Source organism: Salvia splendens, chromosome 2, assembly GCF_004379255.2.
Source record: "Salvia splendens isolate huo1 chromosome 2, SspV2, whole genome shotgun sequence".
In the NCBI taxonomy this organism is placed as follows: domain Eukaryota; kingdom Viridiplantae; phylum Streptophyta; class Magnoliopsida; order Lamiales; family Lamiaceae; genus Salvia; species Salvia splendens.
Genome location: NC_056033.1, coordinates 11,383,800 through 11,408,279, shown reverse-complemented (window position 1 = coordinate 11,408,279; position 24,480 = coordinate 11,383,800). Strand labels below are relative to the sequence as shown.

The window sequence follows — 24,480 nt, the reverse complement described above, 5'->3', positions numbered from 1 at the left end:
TCTACATCCACGGGAAGCACTCTCAATCTCATTCACTCCTTGGCTTTACAATGGGAAGAAAAACAATACATGCGGAACTATGATTACAAAGAAGATAACCCTCATAAAACTCAATGTGAATGATAAACCATACACTCAAAGAACTCTCAAGGATCTTGACGTGATGATCGATCTCTTTCTTCTCTTGTCTCTCACGGTTTCTCTTAACTGATCATGCAACAGAAACCTCTCTTTATACATGCATTGCACGGCTCGGATCACTTCATTACTTGCTCTTCATCTCGGCCGTTCAATTCACAACTAACTTCAACTAACTTTTGGAAACTAGCCGTTTGTAACTAAGCTTCAATCCTTGAGCAATTCAGTGACCATCCGATCCCAACACTATTTCTTTTCATTTAATACGGAGTACTTATTTATTAAAATATGTGTCATTATTATCACTATAATTTCTCTTAAAAATATTCCTCTCTTTTATTATAGTACTCTTTCTATTCCATGTTACTCATACTTTTATATTTCAACTTGTCTCAAACTACTTATATTATTTATATTTGAGTTAATTAAGTATTTAATAATATTTATATTAGAGTTAATTAAGTATTTTATTATTAAGTGATTTCTCATAACACTTAAAATAGTAATTTAATTACACTACAAACTTAATCTCAAATTAACGATCTAAAATGAAAAAGAGTAATATTGGACGGGGAGTACTATTTATCTCTCTTTTACTTTTATTATATTATTACTATAATTTATATTAATAATTATAAAAGACTGATAAAAATTATGTTAATAATAATGACAATAAAAATATATTTTATTTTCTAATATAAAGTATCTATATTTAATAAATTGACACCGTCTTAAGGTCTTATATAAAAATATAATTAACTAGAATTTGGCAAATTTCATTTTTCATATAGCTATTATCGCAATTATTTTTATGAAAATTATTTAAATTTTATAATTATTTTGTATTGTGCTGAAAGCTATATTAAAAACGAGTTTTGTCAAATTATAATTAATTATACTTTTATATAAGATCGACATCTTTTAGGATATAAAAAATTAAATAATTTCACTAAAATTAAAAATAGAAAGTTTTATGATTTTTATATTTTTTGGAATACGTAAAAGTAGGGGTAAAAGTAGAGATGTGATCCATTGTTAACTAATTAGCAATCCAAAATTAAGACTAACTTTTAACCATTAGATTATGAGATCTAGTGGTTCATATAATGCCAAGTGTATTATATTTTAAATTTAAATAATCATTAAATAATTTTAAGGAGTATTAATGTCAGTTCTCTCTTATAAAAAATAACCTAAAACGTTAATTTGTGTAACTCTCTTCATTTAAATTATTTTTTTATCAAAATATATAAAAAATTAAAGGTAATTTTATAAGGATTCTAACGAGATCTCATTTACATATGTTCCGATGACGTTCAGATGATGAAATTTGATGATTTTTATTTCAACTTTCGTATATATCAAAAAATTTCAATATAATGCAGGTAAAATATCAATAAATCTGTGTTGATATTTTATGTTACTTTTGTTGAGATTCTCATGTTACTATGTTGATATTTGTAATACACTATGTTGAAATAAAAAAACACAAAAATTATGATATGATAACAGAATGACGATCTTATCATTTTGTTGATATTTTGTCTACTATTTATTGAAATTAGTAAGATTTAATCTCATCCACTCATTTTAAAATCTAAGGCATCGTTTGGTAGCTATGTCATGTTTCGACTAGACATGATGCAATTTGTGATAGTTATCATAGTTTCGATTAATTAATTTATCTTGATTGAGTGTTTGATAGCTTAAAATAATTATGGGTTATCTTATTTAAGTGTTTGATACAACAAGTTACAAATAGGGATAAAATTATAATTGTCAAAACTATCCTCATTAATTTAAGCTAATGACTAAACTATCCTTGAAGAATAATTGCTCTCTTCTATGGCACACTCTCTCCAATGACAGATCCAAAAAGCTGAACTCGTGGAGTTGAAAATATAATTAAATATATTATAGTATAATATAAATAATTATTATATATATTACAATTTAATATTATATTATCTTTTTTAAGGCATGGTAAGAAAACACGTCACACAACTTTATATAATACTCCTTCCGTCCCACAAGAATATGCACTATTTCATTTTTAGTCCGTCCCACAAGAATATGCACTTTCTAATTTTAGAAAGTCTCTTCTCTCTAATGAAGTGAAACTCATTATCCACTATCAATACTTTAATTACTTTTTCTCTCTACCTCTATCTTACTTTACCAATTTTACATTAAAACTCGTATCATCCCCAAAGTGCATATTCTTTGGGGACGGAGGGAGTATATTGTTTAGACTAATATAGAAATTTTAATATTTTAAAATTTGTGATATGTTAGGTAAATTGTTTTAATCATTTTCATTATTTTAAGTACGCTTTTGTTAACTTCTAGTTATTCCAATAATTTTATTTGTAATTTTATAAAAATTATTATTTTTAACTAAAAATGGATGGGTAAAATCGTATTTTACTAAAATTAACTAGGTATATTAGATATGTAACATAGACAAATGGATAGTTACAAATGTGATTGAAACATAGACTTTTTAGTGGGCTTTGTATGGTCCGGATACCAAACACGGGCTACGTAGATTGTTAACATAGCTACCAAATGCACAAATAAAGCTACCAAACGGCTCCTAAGGGTGTAGATTTGGTTTTAATTTTGGATTATGATGTTATAAGCAATATAAGAAGACACAGTAAAAGTATAATCTGTTTTATATAAATATTTTGAAGTAAGCTAAAATTTGACCTAATATTTTTTAAACAAAAGTTAACGTAACTATTTCGATTAAATATAATAGAGAGGGTACATGAAATAACAAAACTATTTTCATCAAGGCGACGTGGTAGTGAGAAAGGGAAGGAGTTTTTTTAGAAATAACTTTTTTTTACCATAAATTGAGATCTAGTATTTGTCAATTATTTAGTGGGGTATTAGAAAATCTAGTATACCATTTATAAGGTCCGCACATCAAGAACTTCAAATATAATAGTATGTCATAACTGACTTATTAGCATCATTCAGCGATTTCAAAGACTAAAACTTATTCCCCGTCCCATAATAATTGTCACACTTCATTTTTACCATAAATAGTAAGTAGATCTCACATTCTATTAACGCACTTTACTCACATTTTATTATAAAATCAATATAAAAAGTGGATCCTACATTCCACTAAATTTTCTAACGAACTTTTCTTTACATTTCTTAAAACCCGTGCCTACAATAAGAGTGACAATTATTATGGGACGGAGGGAGTAATATTTCGGAGCGGATCACCTATGTTTTTTCCTAAAATATTTCTAAAAACACACTCACCAAGATGTGTAATAGACCCATGTTTATAAGATTATTTTATTTTATTGCCAGTGTGTTTTAGGAAATGTTTTAGGAAAGGATATAGGTGATCCGCTCCGGTAACCATTTACTCAATTCATGTTGTTGCCCTTATTTGATTTCTCAGTGGATCATAATTAACCACCTTTGCTTCATTTGAGCGATTGGCCTAAGAGCATCAGCAGTGGCGCGAAATTTCCGGCGGAATTCTTCGTGAAATTCCCAAAAATACCTCCTGCCACGTCATATGGACTTCCCACTGCACTGTTACGTCATAAGGAATTCCCATTGCACAGTGGTGGACATCCCCAAGGACTTCTCACAATTAAAAAAATACACAAATTCACAAATTAAACAATTTCCGGAAGTAAGAAATTTACGGAATTAAATAGTCGACACGAATACGGAGAAAATGCAATCAATTTATTTAAAAAAGAACATACTTCATTATAAAAAAAATACATAATTACTAAACATAAAAAAAGCATTTAATGCAATAAACGGGAATTTCGCGCGGACGTCCGTGGGAGTCAATGCAATGGAGTCCGCGCGGCGTCGCGACGGAATTCCGAATAAACGCCGCGGAACTGCGGTGTCCTCGGCGGAATTCCGTATCCGTGGCTACCATGCACAATGGCGGACGTCCGCCGCGGAATTCCGGCACGCCGGTCGGAATTCTGCTGGGACGGACGACATTGCTGATGCTCTAAACTTACAGAAATATGAGAAAATAAAATTTTTGAAAAAACATAAAATGAAATAAGAGGTCGAGAAAAAAATGGAAATGAGAGAGAATTTAAATGAGTATGAGAAAAATAAATAAACCAAAAAATGTTAAAAGAACAAAAATCTGAAAATAGAAGTAATAAAAATCGTACAGTAACTAGCCCTATATCATGGCGGAGCGCCTTCTCCTCCGACAAATTATCCGGCGGTGGCAGGCCGACGCCGCTGCACCGACTTGCAAATTAATTTTAACCAAGTCGGTCTACGAACAGAAATGTTGGTACACCGCAGCCAGCGACGGTGAAAACTATGATAAAGAAAAAAATAATCAATGGCTGATATTGCCTCCATTCAACCCAGCCCCCGACGCTTCTTCTATAGGGAAAAAACTGTACGGACGGCCGGACGAAACCAACGCAACGGCGCTTAAATGGATTCTTAAGTGCTGTCCTCATCTGCCGAGGTCTCTCGTTCAGAAACTCTTTCGCTTAAGACAGGTTCATTTTCTTTTTCTGTTGATTGCAAATCTCTTGAGCATCAGCATCTAACAAACTCGGTCTCATACTTTGCGTGAGGAAATAGCTTCGAAACCACGTCAATTTCCTTCTTTCTGATAACAAATAAGTTAGCACTTCAGCTCGTATCCTTTATAAGCTAGTAGTATAACACAATTGAGGTTTAAGCTAGCAATGTACTTGCATTTTTGGTATTGCATAAGATTTTATCAGTATTAATTTTGAGGTGGCTCCTTTTGATTTGCTACAGGTGCGAAAGGAGTGCTCCAGTGCCGGATCAAAAGACCAGCGGCCAAGAAGGGTAAAACACAGTCATTCACAATTCTTATGCAACTTCATGCTCTTGTTATTTATTTTTCTAGTTGTGTCATTCCTACCTCAACGCCTGTTTTTGTTTTTTTGTGTCTGAAGGTAGGAGCTAAAGATTTGATGGACGTTGGTGATAGGATATGCCTTCCCAAATCTGTTGATGATACGTCTCACCCAACAGCCGAAGAGAACCAGAGCTTTTCCAGTGAAGAAGAACGGAGATTTGTTCAAAGCCTCGATTTGTATAAGGTATAAAGTGTCAGGTATTGTAGTTAGTAGAATGTAGCTAGCCCTTTACTTTTCTGTAGTTGGTTGCGCGTGAAGGGAGCCTGATTTTGATTAAAACCTTTTTAGGACTCTGCTATAATTGTCATCAATAAACCACCTGGAATGCCTGTTCAGGTAATATATTTGCTTCTTCCCTGCCCCTCAACCCTTTCTATATTGCTAAAAATGGATTCTGTTTCACACTACCAGAAGTTTCTTTTCAGGGTGGCGTTGGGATAAGGAGAAGTCTAGATGAGCTGGCTGCCAAATATTTGAGATATGACTGCATGGAGCCTCCTCGTCTGGTGAGTTTGAAGAACTCTTTGGTTCTCATATAGACACTAAGCTCACTAGGTCAGTGGCATATGCCAATCAGTGTTGGAATTTTAGTGTATTAACACTTTAATTCTGGTGAATTAATTCAGTTGATTCGGTTGAACCTTTTCCTATCTTATTCTGATTTTGGTGGCAACTGTTTTGGCAGTTTAAAACAGTTATTAACTGTTTTGGATCAGAATTCAGTTGATTCGGTTGAACTTTTTCTGATTTTGGTGGCAACTGCTTTGGCAGTTTAAAACAGTTAATTAACTGTTTTGTTATGGTTAAATAGATGACAGAAATCAGTAACACAATGCAAGAACTTAGTCTTATCCGATCATTGATTTTGATACACTCAAAATACTTGATCTGAAAGTGTTCTACACGATTCTAAGTTATCCAAGTCATTCTAATAGGATTTCCTAATCCTATTTAACCAAAATATTCCCCAACAAAGATCAAGTATTTAGAAGATGACTGGACATGATTCTGTTAGAGATATGACTGCAAAATTCACAAAATTGGAGAAGTTTGAAGGAGTGGATTTTCGAAGATGGAGAAAGAAGATGCACTTCTTGCTTACCACCCTGAAGGTTGTTCATGTTCTCACCACCACCATGCCTGAATCTGCAGAGGATGAATCCCTAGAACAGACAAGAAGAAGGCAGAAATGGGAAAATGATGACTATGTGTGCAGAGGGCATATCCTTAATGGTATGACAGATTCTCTTTTCGATATTTATCAAAATGTTGAATCATCCAAAGAACTTTGGGATTCTCTAGAGTCTAAATATATGGCAGAGGATGCCTCTAGCAAGAAATTTCTTGTTAGTAATTTCAATAATTATAAGATGTTAGACTCTAGGCCAGTGATGGAACAATACAATGAATTGCTAAGGATTCTTGGGCAATTTCAACAACACCAGATGCATATGGATGAATCCATTTCAGTTTCTAGTGTCATTGATAAATTACCCCCCTCTTGGAGAGACTTCAAACACACTCTAAAGCATCAAAAGGAAGAACTTTCCTTGGTGCAACTTGGTTCTCATCTCCGGATAGAAGAGTCTTTAAGAACTCAAGAAATGGAAAAGAACAAGGAAAAGGGTGTTGCTATTTCTTCTTCTGTCAACATGATAGAAAATGAAAAGAAGTTTAAAGGGAAAAGGAAAATGAACCAAGAAGAATCCTTTGCCAACAAGAAACAAAAGTATGTCTGCTGGAAGTGTGGGAAACCAGGCCACTTCAAGAAAGATTGTAGGTCTGGAAAGAAAGGGTTCAAGACTGGGACAAGTACCAGTGGTTCCAATCCTGGAACTGGTGGATCTAAGGATCCCAATGTACCTCAAGGTATGAATATACTTAATTCTAACATTTCTATTCAGAATTATGTTTCTGAAACACCAAGTTCATTCTATGTACAGGATGATGAACTCACTTGGTGGGTGGATTCTGGGGCTACAAACCATGTATGCAAGGATAAAAGATGGTTTACATCTTTGCAGATGATCTCTGATGGATCAGTGATCAGGATGGGGAATAGCTCTAGTGAATCAGTAGAAGGAATAGGAAATGTTAGACTTGTGTTTACTTCTGGAAAACAATTGTTGCTATTAGATGTATTGTATGTTCCCACTATTAGAAAGAATCTAATGAGTGGTACTGTAATAAATAACCTAGGCTACAAACAAGTAATTGAAGCAAAAAAATATGTTTTATCTAAACATGGTGTGTTTGTTGGTTTTGGTTATTTATGTAATGGAATGTTAAGATTAAACATTGAATCACCATTTGAGGATAAGTCTGTTTATGTGATCACCACTAATGAACAATCAACTTCAAATTTGTGGCATGAGAGGTTAGGACATGTTCATTATAAAAGACTTATTGAAATGTCTAAAAGTAGCCTAATCCCGGCCTTTAATGTTAGCAAAGATAAATGTAAAACATGTATGTTAACAAAGATAACAAGGCAACCACTTAGTGATGTTGTGAGAGAATCAAAACTGCTGGAGTTGATTCACAGTGACCTCTGTGACTTTCATTCAACCCCATCAATTGGAAATAGAAAATATGTCATTACTTTTATTGATGACTCAACTAGATTTTATTTTGTATATTTGCTGAATTCTAAGGATGAAGCCTTAGAGAAATTCAAAGTGTACAAAACAGAAGTTGAGGTACAAAAGGGTGAATGTATAAAAGTCTTTAGGTCAGATAGGGGAGGTGAGTATTACGACCCTCATTACTTTGAATCAGTAGGAATAATTCATCAGACTACTGCCCCTTACACACCACAACAGAATGGAATATCAGAGAGAAAGAATAGAGTTTTGAAAGAAATGGTTAACTCTATGCTCTCATATTCAGGACTAAATGAGGGATTTTGGGGGGAATGTCCACCGGTAGGCGTGATATGGAACTCTGCCAGCAGCCTCGGTATCCATGGGGAATGGGGGGGGACCACAATCCTCCCTTTGTAAAACAGAGTGCCGTGCACCAGCTCGTAATGAGGGGAGGTTGGCTGTCCGGCCTCCAGTGCAGATTTGATTTTTGATAGGGCCGGGTCCGAGGACAAAGTTGCCTGAATCGTTGACCATTCCGGCCATGACGGAGTTGAGATGGCGGAGAGTTCCAGCACGTCCTCATCTCGACGGGAGAGGGCGTCGGCCGCCCTATTCAGCTTTCCTTCCTTGTATACGATAGTGAAATCGTAACCCAATAACTTGGCCGCCCAATTTTGTTGCGCTGGAGTTGCTAGTGGATGAGCTAACAGTTGACGCAGACTGCGCTGATCCGTGTGAATGATGAAGCGGCGGCCCAACAAGTAGGGGCGCCAATGGTGGATCGCGAGGACGAGGGCCATGAGCTCCTTCTCATAGGCTGATTTTGCTAAACTCCTAGGGGACAAGGTTTTGCTGAAGTAGGCCACCGGTTGACGTTCCTGCATTAATACCGCCCCTAGGCCTCGGCCCTAGGCGTCACATTCAATCACAAATTCCTTCGTGAAATCTGGCATCCGGAGTAAAGGTGCGGAAGTCAGTGCTTTTTTAAGAGCGTCGAAAGCGGAGGCTGCCGCCGTTGGCCAGATCCAAGCGGCTTTGGCGTGGGGTGTCGGTGGTTTCTTTAAGAGCTCCGTAAGGGGGGCTGCGATCTTGCCGTAGTCGCGGATAAAACGGCGATAATACCCTGTTAAGCCGAGAAATCCGCGAACACTCTTTAAAGAAGTCGGAGTCGGCCAGCGGAGGACCGCCGAGATCTTGGCGGGGTCCATTTTAACACCCTCAAGGGACACGATATGCCCAAGATACTCGACGCTGTCCCGCCCAAGAAGACACTTTTTGGAGTTGACGACGAGGGCGTGAGCGTGCAAGGCTTCAAAAACACGTCGAAGGTGGCGCATATGATCTGCCCAGGTCGTGCTATAGACGAGGATGTCGTCAAAGAAAACCAAAACGAACTTGCGTAGCGCCGGCCTGAAGATGTCGTTCATCAAGCTCTGGAATGTTGCCGGGGCGTTGGTGAGGCCGAACGGCATAACCAGGAACTCATAATGACCGGAATGTGTGCGAAACGCCGTCTTGGGCACGTCGTTAGGGGCTACCCGGATTTGGTGATAGCCGGCTTTCAGGTCGATCTTGCTGAACCACTTGGCCCCATGTAGTTCGTCAAGTAATTCCTGTATCACTGGAATAGGATATTTGTCGGGAATGGTCCGCTTGTTCAGTTCCCTGTAATCGACGCAAAATCTCCAAGAGCCATCCTTCTTACGCACAAGGAGTACCGGGCTAGAAAAAGGGCTAGTACTTGGCTGAATCACCCCGGAAGTCAACATCTCGGCGACGAGCTTCTCCATTTCATCTTTCTGTAAATGATTATACCGATATGGGCGGACAGAGACGGGGTCAGTACCTGGTCGCAGAGGTATGCGATGGTCAGTGCGGCGGCGGGGGGGTAAACCCGTGGCCTCCCGTGTGATCGAAGGGAACTCCTCTATCAGTTTCAGCAGTTGCGAATGGGCTGCCTGGGACAGGGACGAGCTGATCCCGAAAGGTTCCGCCACGACCTCTTTCTGTACCGAGTGGAGGACCCAGCAGCAGTCACCTTCCTCGAGGCAGCGGAGGTCCTGGGAGGAGCAGGCCCGCCGCATTAGAGTTGGATCGCCTTTGAGCGAAACGTGCTGGCCGTCGACTGAAAAATCCATGGAAGAGTGCTGCCAATTTGCCCAGACGTATCCGAGAGAAGCGAGCCACGATACCCCCAAAATTACGTCGATGTTCCGGAGGGGAAAGACATAGCATGAGACCACAAACTTCTCCTTCTCTAATGTAAGAAGCACGCCCCTGCAGAGCCCTGCTGCTCGTCGTGTGGTCCCGTCGCCCAACACCACCGAGTAGGGCGATGTGGGAGTAATCGGCAGCTGGAGCCGCTGGGCACACTGTTCTGAAATGAAACAGTAGTTAGCGCCGCTATCCACCATCACCTTGACCTGTTGTGAGTCGATTTCCCCAAATAATTTCATTGTATTGGTCGTGTCCAGCCCATTCAGGGATAGGACGGAGAGCTGCGGCTCCACGTTGTTGTCCACAAGTTCTGACTCCTCGGGATCTGAATCAGCGGCTGATCCTTCTTCCTCCTCGCAGATCAGGACGTTGAGCGTCTTGGGGGGGCATCTATGAGTCGGCCCGAACTTCAGGCCGCACTTGACACAGGTCCCTGCTGCTATGTGCCGCCTATACTCCTCTGGAGACACGTTCCGGAAGCGTTTGGATAGGGGTCTTGACGAGCCAGAGGAGTGAGAGGGGGATTGGGAGTACCCCTTTGAGAAAGAGCGAGCTGGCTGGTTTGCATATGTTTGTGGCTGGGTGGATGATTGGGTGGGCGCTGATCGCGGGGGCTGGGCGGATGCCATCATGTCAATGTCCAACGCCAATTCGACCGCATCCTCATACGTAGTGATTTTGGCGGCCTTCATTTGTAGGTGGACCTCAGGGCGAAGTGCCGCCATAAAAAATCCCAGGTATTGATGACACGAGATATCTGGAACCTGTGCGAGTCGCGCCTCGAAAGCAGCCACGAAGTCCGTTAGGGAGCCGGTGTGACGGACTGCGGCGAATGCTTCATATTCATTCAAAGCTCCATTGCCTCCAAAACGTTTCATCAATTCCCTTGCAAATCGAGCCCACGTCAGATCCGGGACTCGTTGTCGTAACAACTGGTACCACGGGAGGGCAGCGCCTGCCAGAGCTACCATGGCGACGCCAACCCGGTGCTCGGGAAGGGTTTCCGAGATCAGAAAAAACTGCTCTGCTCTTGCCAGCCACGCGAGGGCCTCTGAGCCGTCAAAGGTAGGCATGGGTGACGTCGATACACCACCCGCAGCTGTCGACTTTGACCCCCGATTCGCTGAGGTGGCCTCGTCCTCCGGTCCGGACTTATCCTTCAGCTTGAGTGAAGCGAACCCCGCACGCATCTCCTCGCGCATGGCGTTCAGATTAGAACGTACCTCCATTACTTGGTCGTCGGTGCGGCGGAATTGGGCATTCAGTTCAGTCACCGCCGCGTCCAACAAGAGCCTGCCCTGTTCCAGATTTTCCGCAGCCTTCTCCAATTCTTCCAGCCGCGTGTCCGATCGAGAGCTAACCATCGTTCACCGCACCAATTGTTAAGCATATAAGATAGGAAGCCCTAACTTAACCCAAAACCATGGTCAAAGGTAAAGGGTTGACTCCCTATTATATGCTTGACTCCCTATTATATGCTATTCCACACTTTCGTGTGAAACCGATGTGGGATCGTATCACAGGATTTCTATTACACAATCTCATTACATTGAGAAAGTATTGAAGAAGTTCAATTATGGAAATTGTACTTCTGTAAGTACTCCCATAGATCCTAATGTAAAACTCTTGCCTAATAAAGGCAAGGCAGTTTCCCAATTGGAATACTCTAAAGCAATTGGATGCCTGATGTATGCTATGATCAGCACTAGGCCTGATATAGCATTTGCTGTTGGAAGGTTGAGCAGGTTTACTCCTAATCCAAGCATACATCATTGGCAGGCAGTGAGGAGGCTATTCAAGTACCTCAAGGGAATCATGAACTATGGTTTGTGTTATTCTGATTTTCCTTCAATTTTGGAAGGATATTCGGATGCAAGTTGGATAACCAATCTAGAGGATCATTCCTCTACTAGTGGTTGGATTTACTTGCTGGGAGGTGGAGCCATCTCATGGGCTTCAAAGAAACAGACTTGTATCACAAATTCTACAATGGAATCAGAATTTGTGGCACTTGCTGCAGCTGGAAAAGAGGCAGAATGGCTTAGGAATTTGATATATGAAATTCCTTTATGGCCTAAGCCTATATCACCTATCTCAATGAGATGTGACAGTGCTGCAACTTTGGCTAAAGTGTATAGCCAAGTTTACAATGGGAAGTCTAGACATTTAGGTGTCAGACATAGCATGGTTAGGGAGTTGATCACTCATGGGGTCATTTCAGTTGAATTTGTTGGGACACAACAAAATCTGGCAGACCATCTAACCAAAGGCTTGGCAAAAGATTTAGTTATCAAATCTGCTAAAAGGGTGGGGCTTAAGTCCATCTAATCTTATCTGTTTAGGATACCCAATTCTCTTCTAACTTGATGTTAGATGTAGAATTCAATGTGGAAAGCCTAAACATGTGAGATTGACACATGTTCAAACCATCCGAGGTATGTGTATTATTCTGTCAGTTTAAAAGAGGTTGAAGCTTTGCTTCTTAATAGCTTTTTGACAAATTGTTTTGGCAGGACAAGATGAAAAGCTACCTATATAAACATGGAATCCAAGTTGTTCCAATAAAGCTCTGGACTTAGCTTTATAAATGTTTATTGAAGGATATGGACACTAGACTTGTTATTAAGGTGTCAGGTTTAGATTGATTAGTTGGAAAGTTATGTGTATCTTAAGACTGATATTCAAAGAAATTGTAAGAGTTCAAGTCTTAGACCACTCTTATAATTCGAATATTTGTACATTAATATACTAAAATGGAAATTCAATCCTTGTGATATTTTCATTTATGCATAATTTTGTTTTCTGTTTTGTTTATTTGATCATGCTTATATATACACTAAAATAGGGGAGGAATGTTGGAATTTTAGTGTATTAACACTTTAATTCTGGTGAATTAATTCAGTTGATTCGGTTGAACCTTTTCCTATCTTATTCTGATTTTGGTGGCAACTGTTTTGGCAGTTTAAAACAGTTATTAACTGTTTTGGATCAGAATTCAGTTGATTCGGTTGAACTTTTTCTGATTTTGGTGGCAACTGTTTTGGCAGTTTAAAACAGTTAATTAACTGTTTTGTTATGGTTAAATAGATGACAGAAATCAGTAACACAATGCAAGAACTTAGTCTTATCCGATCATTGATTTTGATACACTCAAAATACTTGATCTAAAAGTGTTCTACACGATTCTAAGTTATCCAAGTCATTCTAATAGGATTTCCTAATCCTATTTAACCAAAATATTTCCCAACAATCAGGTTTAGATTGATTAGTTGGAAAGTTATGTGTATCTTAAGACTGATATTCAAAGAAATTGTAAGAGTTCAAGTCTTAGACCACTCTTATAATTCGAATATTTGTACATTAATATACTAAAATGGAAATTCAATCCTTGTGATATTTTCATTTATGCATAATTTTGTTTTCTGTTTTGTTTATTTGATCATGCTTATATATACACTAAAATAGGGGAGGAATGTTGGAATTTTAGTGTATTAACACTTTAATTCTGGTGAATTAATTCAGTTGATTCGGTTGAACCTTTTCCTATCTTATTCTGATTTTGGTGGCAACTGTTTTGGCAGTTTAAAACAGTTATTAACTGTTTTGGATCAGAATTCAGTTGATTCGGTTGAACTTTTTCTGATTTTGGTGGCAACTGCTTTGGCAGTTTAAAACAGTTAATTAACTGTTTTGTTATGGTTAAATAGATGACAGAAATCAGTAACACAATGCAAGAACTTAGTCTTATCCGATCATTGATTTTGATACACTCAAAATACTTGATCTAAAAGTGTTCTACACGATTCTAAGTTATCCAAGTCATTCTAATAGGATTTCCTAATCCTATTTAACCAAAATATTTCCCAACAATCAGTAATCACATCGCTCACGTTCCTGAACTATGATACTATCTTTGCTTGATCTGTACTATCTCTTTCCTGGGTGGCGAGGCCATGAATTTGCAGTACAGTCGAAGCTCTCATTTCTACAAAGTTTCTATGACTTTGCTTTCTTCTTACTCTTGTTAATTTAACTATATATTATAGGAGTATTAGAAAAATGCTGACGAATTGCTTTTGTGGGAGTACTTTTGCATCCAAGTGTAAAGAAACATTCAACTGCACTTTTAGGATTCTAGTTGAAAGTTGGAATATTGATGGAAATCCTTCGTGTGCTAATAAACTGTTTGAATGGTATCTCCACTGAAGAATATTTTATGCCTTTTATCAAATTATTTGCGGAGCTATATGAAAGAAACTTCATTTTGTTATGCTCTCCGATTTCAGAACATTTTCCCTCGTATCTTAGGCCATGTACTGGTCTTAGATATTTAAAAGTACATATTTGACTAGATTTCCTGGAAGTTGTTTTCTTTCTTTTTTTTTCAGGTTTATTGAAAAAATGAACTTGGCCCATTCTCTTCATGTAGTTAGCTACCTTTTTTTTACTTTGTACATAGTTGTTTTACTAGCTTGTTGGTAGGTACACAGACTTGATAGAGACAGCAGCGGCATATTAGTGATGGGAAGGACACAGTTGAGCACTACAGTCCTGCATTCTGTTTTTCGTGAGAAAACCATTGGAGCTTCAAATGATGTAACTTTTCTTCCTCATTTTAGATAATACATTTCGTTATTTACTGCTTCTGCATTTCATAAGCTTTTCAAAGAAATCAATATCAATGCCTTCACAGTGATACATCTGTCATCATGTAGAAGTCATCTGGGTTACCTTTTCTTGCAGATTCTTGGAAGTAAAAGAATTCTTCATAAGAAGTATTGGGCTCTAGTTATCGGATCTCCAAGACGTCGACAAGGGTCAGTTTCTGTCCCTTTGATAAAGGTGAATTTTACATTTCTCCACCTTAAGAGTCACTTTAGCATCTCCAAATCTTTTTTTTTCATCTGTCCTATATCTTCTCAAGGTCTTTACATGGTCTTAAACTCTTAATAATTTGCAACATGCTATGCTCGGTTTATATTAACATAATCTAGATTGTCTTTTTTGATTTCTCATGATATGGAGGCACATAAACCATAATTGTCAATGTTACCTGATCTCCGATCTTGGAAAAAAGATGATTGATGCATGGTTTTCCTATATTTCACGTGATGGTCATGCTCGTGCTTTTTCGACAATCTTTTGGATGTACATTTGATTTTTTTGCCATTTCTGAATTCTTACCTAGATATTATGTGTATTTTTTTACATCCTAATTCCAAGATACTATATACTCGGAAAGTAGAAACAAATGTTCTATCTTGCACTGTTTACTGCATATGAGGCTTAATTATACTGATGTGATGATTACACGTCTGGAAAATTTCATTTATGGATTCAGCTCTTTTTTTAATTGAATTTAATTAAAATCCTTGTTCTTTTTTTTTCTTGTTCATTTCTTATTCAGGTGGTTGTTGACAATGGAAAATCTGAGAGAATTACTGTGGCTGATAATAGCAACAGATTGTCAGGGCAGCATGCTGTAACAGGTTATCGAGTAATAGCATCTTCACCCAGCGGTTCGTTCCTAACGCAGTCTTCAAATGTTTCGTCAATGTTCTCGTCGATGTCTTATATACTATCATGTGTACATTCGAAGGCATGTTGTTTAAGCCATCTCCACCATGTTTTAACTCTGTTCCCTATTTTTTTCTTTTTCCCGTTTGATTGTCTGATTGTCTAGTATGCTATTCCTAATAATGTTACAAATGTTTACTCCACTTTACTGGCTCAGTTAGTAGTATTTGCAGATTGCAAAATGAAGAGGCTGTGCTAGATATTGATTTAATATATTTGCATCATCTATGTCAGTTCGAAGAGTGGATCAGTGTCGCATCAACTACATTAAATAAAGGGTGCATGTTTGCTGAAGTTTGAATAATTTATGTATGGTCTGGAGTTTACTCATACTGTTAACTGAGGGATCAGGAAAGTTTCACACCATATTTATCCGTTTCCTGAAATCTTTATGGTTTACTGTAAGGTTCTCGGAAAAACAAAAAGATGTTACAGCTGTTTATTGACCTTTATTAAAAATAAAGTGACATTATATGCTCATTTTTCTGAATGAGAACGATAAATATTTTCGTGCACTTATCCTTTTTTTTCCTGTAGTGTTACACTGATTACTTAACTAGTTTAGCATCCAAAATATGGTTTATTCAGTGGAGTGGTAAATTGCAGGTTATACATGGTTAGAGCTTTCGCCACTTACTGGAAGAAAGCACCAGGTTATTATTACATCTCTTAATTTTTTATAAGTCCCATCACAACTTCCCTTTAAACCTTAGATATAATAAGGTTAGCTAGACTTGCCCTTTGTATTGACTTTGTCATTGTTGAATAGCTTCGAGTCCATTGTGCGGAAGTATTGGGGACACCAATAGTTGGAGACTACAAGTATGGGCGACAAGCTCATAAGAAACTAGGACACTATCTCGAGTCCTCTTCAGATCATCTTAAACTGGGAGACATGCCATCCAAAGTTGAAAAGGACACTGATTTGGAAAGTGGAAGCATATCAGATGAACAATTCTCCCTCCATCTTCATTGCAAGGAGATGGTCGTGCCGGACATTTCAGTTGTCTTGCAAAATGGCAACATAAGTGATGTAGACTCTGCACGAATCAGAGATATTGTGTTAAGAGCTCCTTTGCCTGCACACATGCAAAGAAGTTGGGACCTACTGAGTTCTAATCATAGTTTCCGATAGGGTGGAGTAATGTATTATGCTTCCGCTGCTGATCTCTCGTCTCAAGGTAAGACCATATTTCACTAATGGCCTGCCAACTTACTGAAGATGAAGTCAGATATATCATATACTCCACGTTGCAACAGACCGTGATTGGGTTCATGGGAGCTGGGTCATTCTTAAATCATTTATTAATTGTTGTCCATTGCCACCAAATTGCTCTAGTTGTGATGTAATTGGGAGCAAGTGTCAACCTAATTTTGTAAACTTCATTTTGATTTGATAATGAAAAATCCAATAACATTGGAGATTACTTCGTCAGGTTAAGAGATTATTAAAGCTTCATATTCAATGTATTGCTGTTGCTCATACTTCCCTCCTTTGAACCTCAACTCTTCGAATGGACCCATTAACATTGAACTCTGATCATGCGATCCTAGCCAAGTTAATTCCATGTATTTTGAAGGAGAAATCTACTTGAAAGGGGCATTTTGAGCTACAAACTTAAATTAGTAGAATAGAATGTTCTACAACAAAAGCACGCACATGGAGTTGCATCCCCTAAACCAAAGAAAACATAATAAAAGAAAGTACAGATGACCAACTTAGCAACCAACAAACTCACAAAATGAGATAAAAGTAGAAGGTATAACTGTATGAACAAGTAGTTTACACATACATAGGCAGTAGGCACAATGAATATGACTGACTAAGCACAAAGGGAACAGGACAAGGTATACTTTCTGAATCGTTACTGTTAGAAGTGTAGCCTAGCTCTATTATGAACATTCACTATAGCAGGCCATTGATAGTGAGCTCAGAATACGAGTCAATCAAGAAGCAAAAAACATTACAAATTTGCTACACTAATCCGCTGTCCCGGTTAGGAAGAAACCACTCAAGGAGCTCCGCACTCGATTCCTACTTAACTCCTCAGCAGCGAATGGCCTAACATGTCTCACCGAGACAATCCTCTCAACCAATCTATCCCGTGGGGAAAAAACCAGTATCAAGCTGCTGTGTTTACAGGATCGTCTCAGGTAGTGCCATGCTACCTAAGGAGTTGCTAGCTGATGTATTGCCTTTGGCTAAAATACATGTTCATGAAATATCTCGATGGGTTGAAGCCACTGAGAAATACTGCAAAAAAGAGTAAATTACTTAATACTTTATCAAACAAGGTGTAGTTAAGTTATAATATTGTCCCAATGCTTACGTATGGGGGAAAGAACTAGGACAACACCAATCGGATACAGGAACAAAGTGGTCCTCTCCAGGAAGGGCAATACTGCACCAATCAAGCAAGATAAGAAAATGCTAAAATATTACTCATGAAAATGCGCATATTTTTCAGTAGGTAACTTTATTGCATTTATTTTAGTGGAACTTCAGATCCAAGAGTGCTAATGGACTTTTAAATAAATTTCACCACTGCAAGGCTACGCGATCATCTCACAGCAAAGGTACAAGTATTAATGCAACACTTGGATTTGGCAAAATAGGTTTAAATTTCTAGACTTGTGCTCATGAAAGGGTGAACAGCTTTGTAGCCCAATGCTAGACATAACATATAACAGCAACTTTACAGATGAAAAGACATAAATGTGGTAAGACTTAACTCACCATCATAACCTAAGTAATTCAGGTAATGGTAGTATGATACAGCTACCATGAAGAGCGCATTTGATAGCAGTAAAGGAACAAACCCATGAGCCACTAGCAGTGGTGATAGAAAATAATGAAGAACTGCAAAAACGGACATAATGTCATAATTATCTGGAATATAGTTAGCAAGAATCAGTGGCAAACTTTTTTTTTACTTACCATAAAGCAGCACAAACACAGGGAAGAAAGAGTTGCAGTGTACATCAAAGGCGTACAACCTTCAGAAGAATGATGAAAAGTTAGTCCTTAGCTCAAAGAGACATCAAACAAATACATATATAGTACCTTAAATCTTAACACAAACATGTACAGAAGTAGTGATTGTAATCACGTAAGGAAATACAGTCACCCAATAGAAAGGGATAAAAGATTAGCAAACAAAACAGACTCCGATAGAAAGCTCAAAATACTTACCATTCCACCCGTTGCTCCACCACGTAACTGTTTGGAGCTTCTTCTCGAAGATAATTGTTAGTGAAAAACCTGAAGAAAAATGGCCAAACAATTGTCAGTTAGACATTCATGACATCCACAAATAGACACATCACGCAGACGTCCCAACAAACCTCCATGACGTGATAAAGACGGAATTACAACATAATAGTACTCCCTCCGTCCACGAAAAATAGGGCACATTTGCCATTTTTAGTTGTCCACGAAAAATAGGGCACATTCAAATAATATGGACCCCACATTCCACTAACACTACTTCTCTCTTACTTTTTTCTCTTTCTCTTACTAATAATATGGACCCCACATTCCACTAACACTACTTCTCTCTTACTTTTTTTCCCTTCTCTCTTACTTCACCAATTCTACATTAAAACCCGTGTCATTCAGAAGGTGCCCTATTTTTCGTGGACAGGGAGTATTAATTAATAAACAGCTCATGTGGATTTGAGAAGCTTCTAATGCATAGCAACATAGGTAGATTGAGATGTTGTGTATGTAAACGAGACTACTTGGCATGGTGAGTCATTTCTGAAGCGAATTTCAGTTTATTTTGTGAAAATATATTTAAGCATGTCAAAATTTAACTACATCTAAATTTGAGATGACTGACCCCAAAGCTTATCCTCTATGTCAATGTGAAAAGTTCTAGAAGATGCTATACTTCTTTTTTCCATACTTGCCTCATTGTTAAGCAAACAAAACAACTATTGTATTAATAAGAGACTTTTCTACAAAAGGTTCATGGAATATAAAACCTAATCATTCCACCAGATTTACCACGAGCAAGTACTTCAACATTCAACCTTAAAACTTATGCGCCAACAGACTATCACACATTCTACAACTAGGATGAGACCTTAGGCAGTCATTTGAATCCAAAAATTACTTGTTACTGCATGAATATACTGAAACTGACTCGGTGAAAGGCCGTATCTCCAATAAAAATTCATAAGATGAAGATTAAACAAAAAGTGACACTTTGGAGAAATAGAAGTTCACTAATTGAAATGAAAAACAAAACTGAGCAAGCTATTCCGAAATTTATGTAATTATAGCAATCCATGTTCTTAAATATCCTTACCAACAAATTGTAGCCAAAATTGCACCAATTACAAAGAAATGGATGAACAAAGTTGAAATAACTACAAAAACAGCATGCCCTGCACTATGGTCATACCTGGTACACATGAAAAAACAACAATATAGGGGCAGTCAGCGGATAAGATGCAACAATTCACATAAGTGTATAGCACAAAAAAAGAAGAAAGAAATAAAAGAAAAAAACAACCAATCACTTAGAAATTTGATCCCAAAAAAAAATTGTTTGAACAAAAATTGTATTGAAGCAATATCGATAAGATTGATAGTTAACATATTAATTAATCCCTCCGTCCCACTCAAGATTGTTAGGTGAATTAAGTAGAGAGAAAAAGTAATATAATATTTTAATGATTAGAAAGGAGAGAAGGATTTATTTCCAAGCATAGAACATGGACATCTTGAGTGAAACAAACTAAAAAGGAAAGGTGGACATTTGAGTGGGACGGAGGGAGTACAAAAGAAATTCTAGGGAGGGCTTGTCTGATACTGATCAATAATTATGACAGCAGATGTGATAGACAAAGTGTCAAAGATACTTACGCAGCACAATATGCAACAAGGGAAACTGACAAAAGAAGACTACATATGACAACAAATGCAGGATCATCACGTGCCCATTGGTTCTTTGTTTCTGCAAAAGAAAAGATTGTCTTATTTTAGGGAATTAGTGCACTGCTAATCAGCAATAATTCTTACAACCAGTTGGAGCAATAAATTATAAATTTAGGGTATAAGACACAGAATAGGATTAACCAAGAAATAAGTTAACCAGTCCATATCGAACTATAAATGTGAAAATATTAATTTTCCAACTTACACAGTTTACAGTTACATGAAGAACATTTGGTTTGTAGACCTTCAGATAAAATATATTAACGTTCCACAAAGAAAAACCATAATAAATGTGATAATATTGTATGCCTGAACACAGATGCTAACAGATTAGCTGGACATCTTTGAAGCTAATGCTAGTACAATTTGTAAAGAATGCCTGAAGAGTGAAGATAGCTTATTCTAAAATTTGAGCTGAACACACGAGGAAGTTAATGTTTGATAATAATATTAGCAAATCTATGAAAAGTAAACCAAACATCACGTATTGGTGACTGATATTTAAATTATAAATAGCTTCATTAAGACTTAGATGAAAATAACATTCATTAGAAAAATACATGGGACAAGTAAAGAAAGTATGCTATGTGATTAGGCATCATTTAAGATGTTCGTCATCGGTACAATAAGTCAACACATATTTAACAAAGCAAAAACCGCAAAAGATTAAAGAGGAGACTCACGCTTGTGATACTTGGTGTGTTGATATCTGCACCCATCGTACAATTCCACATGTAAAATAAGGAAGTAAAGTCATCAGATAAATCTGAGTAAAAAATAATTCATGAAACCACATAATTTTACAGTAAGTGTCTTTAAAAGTGACACTACGAGCACTATGATATCTTTCTCTCTCGGATGGAGAATCGGAGATAACTAAGTTAATATGTATAAACCACATATAAAACCTAACCTCATTTGGCTTATTTAACACCTGTGATTCTTAGTAGTTTACAGATTTACGGATTGACTGATTTTAAAAACTCCATATTTGTTCACAAATTATAATTGCAGAAATCAAAACCAAGATACTATATGATAGTAGTACAAGAACCCACCAATTAACATAACTAAAATGCATCTATCTGCCTGAAAAGCTTTTCAACACAGTGAAGGATATGATGGAAACATTCTATAGATAAAACATACAGAATACACATGAACATTTAGAAAACCAAAAATATTATGCAGAGGTTGGATACCCACACGACTTTTGGTGATGTGCATAGGTTAAGCATTTGCCAGAAAGTGTACTCAATATCCATCTGTTGCCACTGCAATTAGCCATAAAATAATTGGTGTTACTAAGAGAACATGTCCAAAACATGTTCACATAGGAACAAGTTAATAAAAATCGAATCCCAGTAAATATAGCACATCAAAAATTTAGCTGTAAGCTTTTATTTTCTGTTATTGTAGCAGTCGAATTAAACTCAGCATTTTTTAACAAAGAGGTTACATTATTAAAGCAAATAAGCCCACCATTGTGGAAAACAACAAGATTCGACTTATGCAATCTTTAAGCAAATTCAGTAATACATTACATGCTTCAGCAATAACCTTAACTATACAGCCATATTTCACCAATTTAAGCAGCAATGACCTCCACAACAATTTCACCAAACCAAATTGTATCCTTTCAACTATAAACTGTCACCCTAGATCAAGCTCGAACAACCAACACAGGCAACACCTATTGTTCGCTATCAACTAGGGAACATTTATTGAAAGCACCAGCTGCTCTAATCCTGATTCCAGAAGAATCCCTACTCACATTAACAATAACTCGCATCAGCCTATCAACAACAGCAAACCAAATGAATAAAGCCACGAGTAGAAAGGCGTATAACTTCACAAACCAAAACAAAAGGGCATCAAGGCCTAATCAGGCCACAAACTCCTAATGAAAATGCAATGAGACAGCAATTAGGAAACCATCCATCAAAATTCACGAAGAAAATCGTGATCAGATCTGAGATTTCTGCTATGATTTCGGACAAAAAAGAAATCATACGCGTGAGAATTCGGGAGGAAGGGCGCAAAACCTTGACTATTCTGCGGAGGTAGGGGAAAAACGAATTCGGCCGGGCTTGAGGGCCCGATCGGCCCTTTGTTGTTGAAGCAGTAGGCATCTTCTTCTTCTCTGATGTATTCTGCGGTGGATTGATTTAATTACTCCAGCTTATTGATTTGTGATCGATGGATTGGGTTTGAAGATCTCTTAAATTTCAAGTACTAAATTTTTGTTGTTCCCTTCCCTCCTCTCTGTCACTCGGCTTCGGTAAACTGTAAATGCTAGAGCGGGCTGAATCGTACGGCCCAAAGGATTAGGTGGTGATATTCCTTCAAAGTGTTACGCTTCTAATCGTAATTTTTAGAAATACAATACTTCATATACTATTTTTTTTAAGATTGAACTACAAAATTAGCCCCTATGTATAGTTAATCAAACGCTGGAGGTATTTATATTTAAAAAAATGCACTAGACGTCTCTACGTATTAGTATAATATCATTTGAAGTCATTTTCACTATTTATGGTCTTTCATGCCCTTCTCACTCTTATTTTTTTTCCAAAATGCCACCCAAGGGCATTCCGGTCTTTCCATTATTTAACACTTTTGAGAAGTTGAAAATAGTTTGAAAATGAGGGTTGTTGCAATCTTCTCCCTCTTGCCTTTAGCCATTTTTAGTGATGATAATATTATAGTAATAAGAATTTTTATATATTCCTAGTATAAATTAGTTTTAAAAGTGTGGGGAAAATAATTTTTGTATATTAGTAGTATATTTTAATCTTTATTATTATTTCTTAAGGAAAATAATTTGGGAATAAAATATATTTAATTACCATTATATCATTCGATTAATATGTGTATTATATTTCTAGTATTTATAATTTATTGGTATTATGTTTATATAAAAAGTAATATTTTAAAATTTATTTTACAATATTCTTATAATTCATATTTATTTATATTAATGAAATGTAATGGTGAATGATTGGAAAGGCTGAAATGCCATGAGTGGTATTTTGGAAAAAAAAGAGGATGAGAAGGACATGGAAGACCATAAATAGTGGAAAAAGACTTCAAATGATATTATATTCATACGTAGAGACGTCTGGTGTATTTTTTGAAACATGGGTACCTCTAGCGTTCGATCAATCATACGTAGGGGCTAATTTTATAGTTCACTCCTTTTAAAAATAAAACTTTTTAAATTTTTTGGTTTATCTTTCAGAAATAAAAAAATTTCATTTTAGAAAACTTTCTTCAGTCCGTGAGGTGTGATTCTTTCCCATCAACATAATTTTAATTTCTATTTCTTCCTTAATTTACTATAGTATTTTGTATTAAAGTTTATATCGTTTCAAAAAGTTTTTATTTTTAAAAAATGCAAGAAGTAATAAAGTTACTTATATACACCATTTGTCATACAAGAATATGCACTTTTGGTTAGGCACGACTTTTAATGCACAACAGGTAAAGTAGAAGATATATAGAAAGAAAAGTAATTAAAGTATTGTTAATAGAGAATGAGTTCCATCATATTAGAGATAAAGGAATTTCTAAAATGAAAAAATACATATTCTTATAGAACACACTAAAAAGAAAAGAGTGCATATTTTTGTGGAATTAGAAGAGCATAAACTAATATTATTGGAATAGGCAAGGATAGGAGCCAAGATTTTGACAATAGAACCACAAAAAGAGAAAATATGCTCCCTCGCTATTAGGGCACCCGCAACGCGTGCCGCCGGCGTTCCGCGTGCCGTTCCGCCGGAACGGTTTCGCCGCGGAACGCGTTGCGGCGCACCGTTCCGCTCCCATTCCGTTCCGCGTGCCGACGGCACGGAACGCGGCACGGCTTGTGCCGCCATGCGCTCGGGCGACGTGGCGCTCCCCGCTTCGTGCGTGTTTCCCACTCGCCGGCCCGCGAGTGGGACACGTCAGCGATGACGCAATAATTAATTTTTTTAAAAAAATATATTTTTATAAATTTTTTTTTAAACGGTCATATTACCGTTTTTTTAACTTTTTTTTAATTTTTTTTATTTTTATTTTTATTTTTTTATTCTATAAATACACCTAATTTATTACA

At 37.0% G+C, this 24,480-nt stretch overlaps 3 protein-coding genes across 4 annotated transcripts; 2 read left to right on the top strand and 1 right to left on the bottom strand.

The window, feature by feature from the left end:
• The first annotated feature begins 4,288 nt into the window (after positions 1–4,288).
• LOC121788069 (RNA pseudouridine synthase 4, mitochondrial-like) lies at positions 4,289–16,868 on the top strand. Its single transcript, XM_042186941.1, has 10 exons — positions 4,289–4,661; positions 4,930–4,980; positions 5,091–5,237; positions 5,343–5,390; positions 5,480–5,560; positions 14,339–14,452; positions 14,600–14,698; positions 15,264–15,375; positions 16,040–16,086; positions 16,203–16,868. The coding sequence occupies exons 1-10, from the start codon at positions 4,335–4,337 to the stop codon at positions 16,566–16,568; spliced, it is 1,392 nt and encodes a 463-aa protein (XP_042042875.1). The 5' UTR covers positions 4,289–4,334; the 3' UTR covers positions 16,569–16,868.
• On the top strand, positions 11,398–12,382 carry LOC121788085 (secreted RxLR effector protein 161-like). Its single transcript, XM_042186962.1, has 2 exons — positions 11,398–12,291; positions 12,370–12,382. The coding sequence occupies exon 1, from the start codon at positions 11,543–11,545 to the stop codon at positions 12,182–12,184; it is 642 nt and encodes a 213-aa protein (XP_042042896.1). The 5' UTR covers positions 11,398–11,542; the 3' UTR covers positions 12,185–12,291; positions 12,370–12,382.
• A 308-nt stretch (positions 16,869–17,176) lies between the features above and the next one.
• Positions 17,177–22,727, bottom strand: LOC121788057 (protein unc-50 homolog). Of its 2 annotated transcripts, none has more exons than XM_042186919.1 (10): positions 22,424–22,727; positions 21,585–21,652; positions 21,062–21,087; positions 20,307–20,397; positions 19,747–19,842; positions 18,627–18,695; positions 18,372–18,430; positions 18,171–18,293; positions 17,764–17,835; positions 17,177–17,687 (listed from the first exon to the last, which is right to left on the bottom strand). In XM_042186919.1, exons 1-10 carry the CDS (start codon positions 22,508–22,510, stop codon positions 17,614–17,616), a joined length of 765 nt encoding a protein of 254 aa, XP_042042853.1. In that variant the 5' UTR covers positions 22,511–22,727; the 3' UTR covers positions 17,177–17,613. The 2 variants fall into 2 exon arrangements, with proteins under 2 accessions (XP_042042853.1, XP_042042861.1); XM_042186927.1 differs by having other exon boundaries at positions 22,393–22,522.
• Between the last annotated feature and the right edge of the window lie 1,753 nt (positions 22,728–24,480).

What these genes read in the sequence shown, in the direction of transcription:
- LOC121788069 (XM_042186941.1), top strand. Translation starts at nt 4,335, where the DNA reads ATGGCGGAGCGCCTTCTCCTCCGACAAATTATCCGGCGGTGGCAGGCC. An exon ending in GCATGGAGCCTCCTCGTCTG is followed by an intron (nt 5,561 to 14,338) that starts GTGAGTTTGAAG and finishes GCTTGTTGGTAG; the next exon opens with GTACACAGACTTGATAGAGA. An exon ending in CCATTGGAGCTTCAAATGAT is followed by an intron (nt 14,453 to 14,599) that starts GTAACTTTTCTT and finishes CTTTTCTTGCAG; the next exon opens with ATTCTTGGAAGTAAAAGAAT.
- LOC121788085 (XM_042186962.1), top strand. Translation starts at nt 11,543, where the DNA reads ATGTATGCTATGATCAGCACTAGGCCTGATATAGCATTTGCTGTTGGA.
- LOC121788057 (XM_042186919.1), bottom strand. Translation starts at nt 22,510, where the DNA reads ATGCCTACTGCTTCAACAACAAAGGGCCGATCGGGCCCTCAAGCCCGG. An exon ending in TGCACATCACCAAAAGTCGT is followed by an intron (nt 21,088 to 21,584) that starts GTGGGTATCCAA and finishes CGATGGGTGCAG; the next exon opens with ATATCAACACACCAAGTATC. An exon ending in TGTGTTTGTGCTGCTTTATG is followed by an intron (nt 18,294 to 18,371) that starts GTAAGTAAAAAA and finishes CCGTTTTTGCAG; the next exon opens with TTCTTCATTATTTTCTATCA.